At 39.7% G+C, this 12,629-nt stretch overlaps 1 protein-coding gene across 1 annotated transcript; it reads left to right on the forward strand.

Annotated features, from left to right (window-relative positions):
• The first annotated feature begins 387 nt into the window (after nt 1-387).
• il21r.1 (interleukin 21 receptor, tandem duplicate 1) lies at nt 388-11,775 on the forward strand. Its single transcript, XM_085802442.1, has 9 exons — nt 388-1,034; nt 1,447-1,562; nt 1,820-1,928; nt 2,776-2,957; nt 3,383-3,516; nt 3,639-3,831; nt 4,053-4,122; nt 5,626-5,719; nt 10,236-11,775. The coding sequence occupies exons 2-9, from the start codon at nt 1,505-1,507 to the stop codon at nt 10,977-10,979; spliced, it is 1,584 nt and encodes a 527-aa protein (XP_085658568.1). The 5' UTR covers nt 388-1,034; nt 1,447-1,504; the 3' UTR covers nt 10,980-11,775.
• The last annotated feature ends 854 nt before the right edge of the window (nt 11,776-12,629 follow it).

Genomic DNA, 12,629 nt, shown 5'->3' on the forward strand with positions numbered 1-12,629 from the left:
GGTGCACATAATAAAGAAGCTGTTGAATCAACTTGATTATTTTTTTTCAGCTCTTGCGTTTGTGCTGTAACCAACCTCTACCCCGGTTCAGACCAAAGCAGATGTGAAGCTTGGTGTACGTTTGTATGACTGAATGACATTTGGCTTTGACTAACATTGCCACAGTGACGTTAAACAAGACACATTTACACGCCTACGTAGTGACTGGAGTCCCACCAAGACCCACCCGCTGTGCAATCAAAAATCTGTTAATTTTTTATTATTCTATTCACATATAGTGGCTCCTGGTGGAGAATATGAACACTTAGCTCAAAGTGCTTAGAATTAATAACACTTAGAAGAGATTTGATTAAAATGAGTTCTGAGAGGCTCCACACAAAAGCTATGACTCATTTACCCTCATATACGATGCATTCTGGTGTTACCTTCTGAAAAACCCCTGTTAAACTGTTATTGTAGACATGTAGGTGTAACTAAGGGTCTTTTGAGAGGCACCACAAAGCCTTAGTGGTGTCAGTATTCAGAATAATTTCAGTACTGAAACACATTGAAATTGCGCTTTGAGTAAATGTCAAAAACTACATAACCAAAGAAGAGATTTGTATTAGTTAACATGAGGGAGGCAGTAGAAGATTAACAAGAAAAGGAGGCTGGTTAAATATATAGTATATATTTATTTCATTTCCTCAACTGAACACCAGCAAATTCTTACAGTGGTTATAGGTGACACAAACATGATGACTACATTATTTTGTAGATATAGTTTCAGTTTCCTGTTGATTTTTTTTTCTTTTTTTTCCTCTAATGGTAAACTACTGCATATTCATAGCGGCAATGTGGATGTGGTGGAAAGGCACCACACAGACACCGCTCAGAGGGTCTGAAACCACATCCTTAGTCACGCCACTGATGATGACGCCTGCGACACAAGCTCAGCGTTCTTCCACTAAACGTTCTCACACGGGCAGCGGCGCGTCAGTGACTCTGTTAGCTAGCTGACTGATTAGGTGGCAGGATTTTAAAATCAACCAGAGGTAAGATTGTTGCTTCTTTTAAAATGTGTTTAGTGAAAACTTAAAGTGTTTTTTTTGTTGTTGTTGTTGGGTTTTTTTTTTTTTAGATTTTTACCCATTTTCTTACTTATAACAATTTATGAACTTGTAATTCTGTGACGTAAATGGGGAAAATCAAAATGCTCTTTTATGGTTGTAAGTGATTATTTTTGTTAATGCCAATAATGTCGATTCACCACATCTGATGTGAAGATAGATTTTTGAACCTTTTGTCAATTAGAAAACTCTATCCCGAATTCAAACAAATATCAGATGGGTTACGTTTTACATTTATTTTTGGTCATTGAGATTTGAACTGTCTATGTGTTGTTTTTTCTACTTTTAGCACAGACAAGTTTACAACAAATGTCTGTAAAACAGTGTCTATTTTTAGCTTCAGCTGCTGTGTTTCCTTCTGTCTATCCAGCTGCTGATAACAGCAGGTCGTCCCCATGGCGCTGAAGCCTGAGTTCTTATTGTTGCTGTGGGGCCTCACTTTGTTCATCCATGGTGAGTCACCTTAATTAATCAGTGCCTTTGTTTTGTTTTGTGGGGGAAAATGTGGCAGAATTGTAAGATAAGATCAGTTATTTTACAGTAACACACTGTAATCCACTGTGTGACTACACCGCTGTGTGTTTGTCTTGAATCGAGCTTCTTAACTTGAATGACATTATCGCGCCTATTCTTAGTGCAGACGTTTGTAGTGCACATATGTTAAATTTAGTAAATGCTTCATAAACTCACACGTTTATTTTCTGTTACAGTCACGTCTTCATGCAACGTCACCTGCTCGACGGACTACAAAACTTTGCTGAATTGTTCCTGTTCAGGCTCCGTGCCAACACACCCTGTCCTACTCCAAGTCACCTGCAGGTACAAACTGTTGTTAGCATGGCTGGTAATGAATGTGTGTGATGTTACTGTAGCACTTGCTTTGATTTAGAGGGCTGCGTGGAAGATATTTGTTGTACTCCCCACTAAATGACACTTAATCTTTGCGGCTGTCATATCTTGCTGTCACATCAGTGAAATTGTGAGAGACCCAGTGTCATCTGTTGTCGTCATTCGTCAAGGGGGGGGAGCATTAGAAAATGAAGAAAATGAAGATGCATCACTCTCGCAAGCCCCGCTCACCTTCTGCAGGGCCTCACACGTCATCAGGATGTTTTCAGTGTTAAACTTCACAATGACGTGATGATGTAATCTCAGCTTGACTGATTTAGCATTTAAAAAAACGTCCTTATATTTCGTCATCTGTAACTTTAACACAAACATGTAACACAAAGAAACATTCCTCAGAGTCGGCTTTTAAACAGTTGCAACAAGGGCAAGTCACCTACTGATACCAACATTTTATGTACAGCACCTTAATCCTGGTGGACAAATGATGTCATTTAATGGCAACAGTGTTTTTAAATCACCAATAAGACTGGGCTATAAACTACTGTTGTTAATTGATTTATCATTTAAGTTATTTTTCATTGAAAAATCCCAAACAATTTCTTGTCCACAGCTTCTCGTTGTCATATATGATAATGAGCTCAGTAACATTGGGTGTTGGCTTCTTGAATGCTGTGGGACAACTGGCATCTTCTGATCTTTTTTTTCTTTTTTTCTTTTTCTTTTTTACAAAACTTCAACAGCAAACTACATTCATTATTGCTAGATTATGATCAATAATGACTGTAGCTGCACTGCATCACTATGTTTTCTGTTACAGTGGTGAGGAGGATGAAGTTGAAGGCAGCTGTGAAGTCAAACCGCCTCAGTCCTGGTGTGTGATGTATCCAGAGGACTTTGATGAAGTTACATCCATTGGAACCATGTGTAAAGCCACAGTCAGACAAATAGACGGTGAAGTAATATGGACTGAGTCGTCTGGCTGGAAACTGGGTGATGTGGGTGAGTTAACCACACGATCTGACCTTTTAATATTTGCTATTTCCACAGAACAGATAGGACAGACATGATGAAAGGTCACTGACATCAGCTATGACATGTTTTGTGGCATTAAATACAGAATGTGTTTGATATTAACTTCTTTTCATCCAGCATGAGCATCAAGTGTTACACATACAATTATTAAATATAACCAGCCTATTTGTATCATTATTTACTAATTACTGCACATTTAAGTCTAGAGATTACAGGAATCATACTGGCAACTTTCCCACGAGTGTGATTAGTAGTAAACGCCCACCAGCCAAATTAAAATTAAAGCTAAAAATAATGTCTAACTGCCACTTGTGGTGTAGAGTATTATTGGCATACCTGCATTTTCACCGTCACAATATTTCCCCGGCCCCTTTGGGACTTTACATTCACAGTGAAACCTCAGCCGCCCATCAACGTTACAGTGACATCCACAGATGGGGTCTACAACATCACCTGGGACAGCCGCCCCGAAGTGGACCCTCTCACGTACAGAGTGCGCATAAGAGAGAGCAAAGACTTGTCAAAGGTAATGTCAGCAAAAGCACAAAATGGAAGGAGAATGAAATTGAGACTCTGTGGCAGGGCGTTTTCTTAGCCGACAACTCTTATGTGAAGCCACTCTGTTTTTTTCTCACTCCTTTCCAACAGGATCTGGTTATTTCCATTGAGAGTGAAAAAAAGCACATTGAGCTGATACAGGACAAACTCCAGCTGCATGTCAACTATATTGTGGATGTCCAGGCCAAAGTTACTGGTGATCCTTATTTTGGGCCGTGGAGTGAGTGGAGCTCTACTGCAGAGTGGAGAACAACAGGAACATCTGAGATTAAAGGTAAGAGAAGACTGTAGCTTCCAACTTGGCACCGCGGTGTGATAAACTTTTTCAAGTGAAGTCAGATTGTTTAAGCAGGTCATGTGATATTTTAGTCTTCTCATGCTTGAAATCATCGTGCCATCTATTATGGATTTCTACAGGGAAGCTTTAGACAACATTTGAAAAACAGGAAGTGTTACGTTGTCATTTTTTTCTGTACATGCTAAAACATTTTCTCTCCTTCACAGGAAACAATTTGCATTATTTGTGGACCATTTGTGGCATCGCTCTTGTTCTCATCGTGTTTCTGTTCTATTTGTGAGTATTGTAAACACTGAGTTACTGTATTTATTCCCCTAGTATGAAAATTTAAGCTGGTTTCCTTTTTTATAGCCTAAATTGCCCAACATTTCTGTGGCCCATGTCTCCATACATGTATGTTCCTATTTACCACATGAGCTCAAAAGTACTTTAGAGCCAGTGGTCCGTCCTTTAGCTTTTGGAGAAACTTGCAGAATGGAATACATATAAACAGAATTAACATAAATTATCATTAAAAAAAAAAAAAACAACAACCCACAAATTGGTTGAAATTCAATTCAGAAGTTTCGCATAACTGACTTTGCATTTATTGCACACAACATAACTTGGTGTGCAATGTCAAAGCATATTAAGACTTAAGGTCAGAGACTCTTTGTCTTCCAGTAAATGATTAGCAAGTCTTCTAAGTGCTTCAATCAACACTTTTCCTGGCATCACCTCCCACATGTAGAGAAACCACTGCAGCACTGTACGTGCAGCGACACTTTGCACTGAAATGGCTAGCAGACATAGGAAGTTATGCAGAGCAGTGTCAGTGTCAGAGAACTGAGAACATTTCACATATCAAGGCACACAGTTACAAGAAGAAAGCACCAGCCTGAAATGGAGTGTGAGCTCGTGTATCATGAGATAAAATCTTCTGTGAGCTGTAATCATTTTGACTTTGGTGTGGTTCAGTGCACCACTTACATATTGTCTTTATAATGAGTCTCATTATTACTAACAGAGGCTGCTGTTTGTGGTGCTGTTGACTTGTTTGGCCTTGTACTCTGAGGTGTTTTCCAGTAACAACATTTGCACTAGTAAAGTATAACACAGCAATGAGCATGCAGAAGTTAAGCTGACTACACAGGGATGATGATCAGTAGTTAAATTTCACATGAAAGCATCACCAGGAATCTAGGATCTAGCATTTAGAGAAAAGAGGATGTTCAGTATCTATAACAAAAGACTGCTGTTTCCTGTATAAAACTATGTTATACATTACACATCAAGACTGGCTCATTGTTAATGATGCTTATCAGGCTGACATGCACTTTTCTAAGCATCAGTGATAACAATAATGAGAATTTGAATTTTTAAAAGATAGCTGTAGAGTGACTAATGAACTGTTAGTTAATGGAAAGTGTATCTTTCTGACCTATTACTACATTCTGAAAACATGAATGAAAACTAACACTGCAAACAACCCCAGTAATTGCCAGGATAGAGAATGTCATGTATTTTTTAACTTAATTATAATGATCAAGTTTGTAATTTTATCGCTTTGTTATTTCATTATGATTCATGTTCAGAATAACTTTTAGAGACCACACTGCGTGTGACTGGGACCTTTTCAGCTGTGTAATAATTCACATGAAAGTCATTTTCTGCTACCGGTTTTACTGGTTATGATCTACCACCGAAAAACGAAATCAGCTTATCAGAAGAGACGCAGCAGCTTTGAGCTCTAAATGTTATTTCGTTCTTTTAATTCTCTTTCCATTCTTGGTCCGTCAGGTTTTCCCAGAAGAAGCTCCAGCTGATGCCTTACATCCCCAACCCAGAAGACTTTTTCAAGCCCCTCTACCACAACCATGGAGGCAACTTCAAGGTAAGAGAAAGCAAAACAAGCTCGGCTCAATTTAGCTCTGAGTGTAATTTCCAAAACAGCCCAGCAGGTGTTGCCCAAGAGGGGACTTTCAGCACATCTGGACCCCGCTCGGTGGGACTTTCCCTTCATTCACAGTAAAAGGGCCCCCGTGACGCAAATGACTCAGTGTGTAGGGGCTTCAAGAGGCTTTTCGTTTTTCATCTGTTGAGATGCTGTGGGTAGATATTTTTCTTTGACACTTCAACCTGTTCCACACCAATGGAAAATACCCCTGATGTCTCTGTTTCAGGTATTTTATGTGTCATTGTGTCAGGCTAAAAACAACCTGTTTACACAGAGTAGTGATGTTTTTTATTATTATCTTTTCCATTCCCTCATTTAAATTCTTCCATCTGTCACCTAAAACCAGTGTAAATATTGTTTTTCAACAGAAAATACTTACTCATTGTACGTCAGAACTGATGGAGTCCAGGTTACATGTTTTAATGCCCAGTATAGGCAATGAAAGCTCAAAGCAGCTCTGACATCAAGAGAACATTAAACATGGCCACCCTGGAAACATGTATAGGATTAAATTACACTAAACTCAACAACAGTGGCTGACATAATTTGAAGTCTGCTCAACAAAGACAAACAGTGGAATCTGTATCAGGTTTAAAGGGTTTAAGAACAAAGTAAAGCCCTTTCTGGCCTATAGACTGTAGTTTATTATAATAATATCAGGACATTGTGTGGAGTCCTGTTGATCCTGAAATTGTGATTACACTATTTAAAAAAGGTCTCAAAGGCCTCATGTGTGTGTTCTGTACTAATGTGGCTGAGTGAACAGAACAATAAATATAATAGTCTACATTCAGCCTACCTGCATCAGGTCCATAAAACTGTTAGTTGTCTTTCGTAAACACCAAGTTTTTTTCTTTCTTTAAAAAAAAAAAATATATATCCTTATTTCATCTACAGTATATGGGGGTATTCTGTCATCATACTTTATGTGTTCATTTACTTCTGAATGAGCCACTTCATTGTTACAGTAACTTAACAGTGAGTTTGAGATTTGTGAGCAGTTATGAACTTTGCCCAGCAGAGCGCGCTGCTGAGATAAGTGAGAGAAGACGCTGTGGAGGTGGAAGTACTAGAGAGATAGTGAAGCACTGAAGTGCACTGCTACTTCTTCACTTCAAATGTCTTAACCAATTGAGACCATATTAATTAACATTAACATGGGTCATCTTTAGTTGTTCCATAACTCAAATAACACAAACATAAATATTCCACAAAAAAAAAGTTTGCAAAAAGTTCCAAGTGCATAACACATGTGATGACATGATAGAAGGCATAGAGGAATATATTTGAAGACATTTTCTAGTAAATGTGAATATTTCACATGAATATTAAAAAAAGGAAATCAATAATCTCCACTTAATCCTAGTGAAGTTTATTATAGGTTGATATTACAGATGTTGTTGTAATAGTGTCTGCATAAAACACAAAATCTCATCAAACACTCATATTTTTATGTGACTTCTTGTGCAAAATTTTTATTTTCCACCAGTGCTCCACCATTAAGTGTAGCTTCCTATGGTGAGAGAGGTCACTTCTACAGTAGATTATGCTGTACACACCAATGTGTAGTTTGTATTTGAATTCTTCTGTATCATTATACTTCCGTCTCAAAGTTGTCCCTTTACATGTTAGATCATCTTGACCCCAATTACATCATCCAAAATCTGGTGTGGTGCTGGTCGAGTGTGAAAGTGTGAAACAATACGTCTGTAGTGTGAAGTGTTTCATGACAGAGACTTTTTTGGTACTCTTCACATGGCCCTTTTGTTGTTGTTGTTGTTGGATGCTGTATATCATCTCATCAGGATCGCTGCGACAAACTGAGCCAGCTCCTTCAGAAGCCATTGGTCTCGTTTGCCTGCACTATCTTTGTCTTGTGGGTGCAGGCTGCTTGTGTGCTTGTCAGCGGATCAGAGACGACTCCGTGATGCTTGATGAGCTTTGTACTTCAGGATGTGGTGGCCTTTGCGTCAAGAGACTGATTCATGCTTATCTGGGCATCATCTTGCTGCATGGAGCCAAAGGGCTGGCTGCAGAAAATGTCTGCTTTTGAATGAGCTGCTGTAAAGCCACAAACAACTGTGGAGAGAGTGCATCAAAGTAAAAACAAACAACAAAAAAACACAGTTATTCCTTGCATCCTTTTTTAATTGCATATACGATTGAAAAATCGTATATGTGTGGTGTGGAAACATTCAAGTGTAGTCAGTCTCACTCTGTGGAGTTTCTGTCTTTCAATGAAATGGAAACTAAAAATGGTGACTACTGAATAACAAAAATGTCAATAGTTTCTGTGAGGTTAAAAACAAGTAGTGACATTGATGACATGTATTATTAACCTCACTATCATGTCTGCTTACTAGATCTAATATAATGTCAGCCTGCAGTGGGTTTACCATTTGATGATGCTTATGTGTGGGTCTTTGCAGTAGTCAGAATGTATTAAGACTCTTGCAAGGGCAATTAAATACTCAAGCAGTAAATACTCTCTTTTAGCAGCTTGTTATTATTAGGAACACTTAGCATTGTAGTTTTACTGGGAATAATGTTTAGTTAAGAGAATCACCCGTTGGCCCTGATTTTATATTTACCATTTGTGAGGGGCAGACCCCAACTCTAACCCTAACCCCGGCACAATTTGGTGACAAAATTAATTAGAAATGAACATATAAATTCTTAAATTGTAATTTATTTGTGTATTAAAGGGCAATTCCGGTCGAATTCAACACGGGGGTGTATTTTCATATCATTTTAGGTCTAAAAGAATGAATCTGAAGATTTTCAGTTTAATCGCTCCTGTTTTGCGGTAGCTGCGTATGTCCGCGCATCGCCACGGCAGCAATGAATGGGAGTGGATGTAAGTTCCGCTGTTTAGGCTGTTTACAGCCCTCAAAGCCGCAATTTTTTTCCACAGACAGCGTCAGATGGAGACTCAAACATGCACCGAGAAGTTTATTTACTTCAAGCAAGCCGACATGTTTGTAAAAGTCGATCTAATTCAAAGTCTCCCGGAGTCTCGCGCGAGACCCAGTTGCCGTGCGCGGTGTGTTCAGGAGCAGTGGGAAAAGCTACCGTTGTGTCATAAACACAGGAATATCAACTCTTGACTTGCTTCAAGTAAAAAAAACTTCTCGGCGCATGTTTGATTAGCCACCTGACGCTGTCTGTGGAAAAAAATGTACACTTCAAGCAAGTAAAGAGTTGATATTCCTGTGTTTATGAAACAAGCGGTAGCTCCGACTGCGCCTGAATACACCAGCACTGCAACTTCGGGCTCGCGCGAGACTCCGGGAGACTTTGACTTAGATCTAGTTTTACAAACATGTCGACTTGCTTGAAGTAAATAAACTTCTCGGTGCATGTTTGAGTAGCCATCTGACGCTGTCTGTGGAAAAAAATTGCGGCTTTGAGGGCTGTAAACAGCCTAAACAGCGGAACTTACATCCACTCCCATTCATTGCTGCCGTGACGATGCGCGGACATACGCAGCTACCGCAAAACAGGAGCGATTAAACTGAAAATCTTCAGATTCATTCTTTTAGACCTAAAATGATATGAAAATACACCCCCGTGTTGAATTCGACCGGAATTGTCCTTTAAAGGGATACTAAGAATTCACCAATTTTCTACTCACCGTCCTGCCAAGGAAGGGTTTGGAGAACCTTCGGAGTTCCAGGTGGGGTCCGGCTGGCAACGGATTTTCATATAATGGTGTCAGATAGAGTTCACTTTTGAATCGTCCAAAACACACACTATGAAACATCCAAATACCTCCATACTGCTCATCCGTACTGACCCAAGTGTCCTGAAGCCGCGACAAGAAAAAGTTGTTCGGAAAAAATGTATTTGATCTCTGTTTTTAGCATTGATGTGGTAGTAGCTCCCAGTGGCTTTGCTGCGAGATGTCCGTTCATCGTTGTAAACCATTGGATGTATGATGTAAACACGGAAGAACATCTCGCAGCACATCTCGCAAGAGCAACAAGGCTAAAAACAGAGATCAAATTAATTTGATTCAGGACACTTGGGTCAGTACGGACGAGCAGTATGGAGGTATTTGGATGTTTCAAAAGTGAGCTCTATCCGTCGCCATTATATGAAAATAACTCTGAAAGTTCTCCAAACCCATCCTTGGCAATTGGTGAATTATCAGTTTTGGGTGAAGTATCCCTTTAAAGCCCACCTCTGTGATAAACCACTGTGACTCACTACATGTTTCCCCAGCTTTTAGTTTTGTCTTGAAAGTCTGACCATCATTAAAACACGTTATTTGGCCTCTGCAGTGTTATGGAGTCAGATGTTTGTTTTTTTCTAATTGGCCCTGAGTTTGTAAAGTTTTGGAACCACAACTTTAAGAAGTCAAAGCGGAAAGAAAGTGGAAAATGTCAAACCTGTTCCACAATCACCGGAAAATGTGACCATATGTTAATGTGCTCCCTTTGCTCTGTTGTAGGAGTGGGTGAAGCCTGTGTTCAACGAGTTCGACTACCTAAGGATCAACCCACACGTTCTGATCATGGACGAGAATAAGCACGACGTCCTCCAGTGGAACAACGAGAAGCAGAGCTACAGCGAGGACCCCGAGACTAAAAACGCTGGTCATTTCCTCCACATGCTGCCGCACCTCCAGGACGGGGGCACGTCGCAGGGCACCGGCCACTCTGAGGGACACGTCTCCATCCACACCGTAACCCTGTCCGGAGAAGAGTTCGAGGAGGAAGTCATGTCACAGAGCTCAGTGAACACCCTCAGAGACAGCTTTGGTTCGTTTGAGGAGGACAACAGAGAGCACGCCGGCTATGATTTAGAGGGACCACATCTGTCCGGGATGGACAGACAACGCGCGGTGTTACCACAGCATCAAAACCAGATATCCAACGAGTTATCTTTGGAAAATATTAACTTTCATCCACGGGCCCAGTTTCACGAACCAGAGAGGCTGTCGCTGGATTCGTTCGCCTCAAATGAGCAGTCAGAAGACGGCTACCCTCACGTGGACTTGGACACCATTGACAGTGGTTTCGTAGAGTGCAGCAGCCCCGGGGCCTCGGACTCGAACACGGGGGAGCACAAAGGCCCTGATTTATTTAATGAGCACAACAACTCAAACTCTAACTATGTCAAGCAGTGGATGATATGTAACACTATTCAGGAGGTCACCAGCAACTCAGAGAATGAGGTACGGGAAACACAGTGATTATCGTTGCTGGTTTAATGACACAAATTACAGTCAGAGGATTCTAGTTGTCCAGTCAACACGTGATCCTGGATGTGTTGTTCATCTTGAAATGTTGACCTGCACTTTGTACTCTTCATGTAAATATAATGTTCATTTGTTTTTGTATTTTGTTTTTGCTTATAAATGACACATAAAAGAGGAATAATCTAATCTTTCTCTAATTGTATTTTACTCTAAATTCATTCTTGGTCATTAAATGCTTCTATTTATTAACTGATTAAAGTAAAGTCTATTGTCATACCATAACATTGCATATTGCTTTGGTTCATACTGCTGGAGAATGTCTTTTGTCACTGAGTGTTTTCACAGCTTCATAGCCTGATGGTCATGCATGCTTCGTTAGCTTGTACTGCAGAGCTAGCATTGGCTGCCTTATCAAGATGTCTGATAGTGTTTGTTTTCCTTGTACATGCATTTTGTCTGTAACCACTGTAACCATCCATCCTGTTTTGTGCAAAGTCAGTTAAAAAGCACACATGGAGCAAAGTTTTATCATCTTGTAAAAACACGAGTGGTTATTTCTCTGGCCCTGACCTCATTCATCAGAGGCCCTTCAGCAGCTTGCTCTTTCCCTTTGAGTTATCTATTGGATTGTTTGCAGAGTATGTTTGTTCTCTTTCACCAAAGGCCATTTATTTAGCTACTGTACATGCACAGCTAGGCTATGAAAGTGCAGCCATGATACTTCACTACTCTCACTGGGAAACAGCTCAACAAAATTAAATATACTGATGTTTTTAGCTGTTATGTTGAGTAGTTTTCCGATTCCAGACAAATGTGTTTATGACAATTCATCATAATATGTAAATATTTGTCAGTTAACTGATTATATCTAACAGTGAGTGTCTGGGGGTGGATATTGAAAGAGCTCTTGATGTGTCCTGTAGTGGGAGGGGGAAGAGTGGCTCATTTACTTTCCACATCCTGAGTTTCCTTGCCAGCTAAGGGTCTCACAGTGTTGCTAGTCAAAGCCTGTATCCTTATCCTACACCACCTGTATTAATACAGAGTCTGTAACAATAGTGACTTTTAGTACATGTTATCACTCAATCTGACTGTCTGCTTCCCATAAGTTAGGGCTAGTCATGTTACAGCTGTCATCATTGGCACCTTCAAGTCTTGCATCATCAAGAATTTCAACTTGTCATGTAAAACTTAAGTAGCTACTGTTTTTTTTTATTGTAATTGTTGTTACTATTAGTACTTGAGCTGCGGCCAAGTGATTATGTTTTCAGGCTGTGTGCCAGTCACTATTACCTCACAAATACCCTTTTGGCTATTACTAAATAATTCATATTACAAAATGTCATTCAAAATGAAAAGATTAAAAAGATATGATATAAGGTCACAGTTCAGCAACCCTGTGACATCAGATTGTAACTTTGAATCAGAGTGGGAGGAAGTGATTGTATTTCATGTCATGAGATACTGACTCAATGATGCTTATCTTGGATGCCTACATTAAAGGTTGAAAGCTAAAAGGTACACTTGATAGCTTTTTCAAAAAGAAAAAAAAAAGAGTCTTAGATTCACAGACAGTATGATATTTGAATCTGTGCAGACATGGATGTAAACTGGAAACAGCATACAACTGTTAGGCAATATTTC

The sequence above is a fragment of the Trachurus japonicus genome, chromosome 16, assembly GCF_045865225.1.
Source record: "Trachurus japonicus isolate A0001 chromosome 16, Traja_1.0".
Taxonomy (NCBI): domain Eukaryota; kingdom Metazoa; phylum Chordata; class Actinopteri; order Carangiformes; family Carangidae; genus Trachurus; species Trachurus japonicus.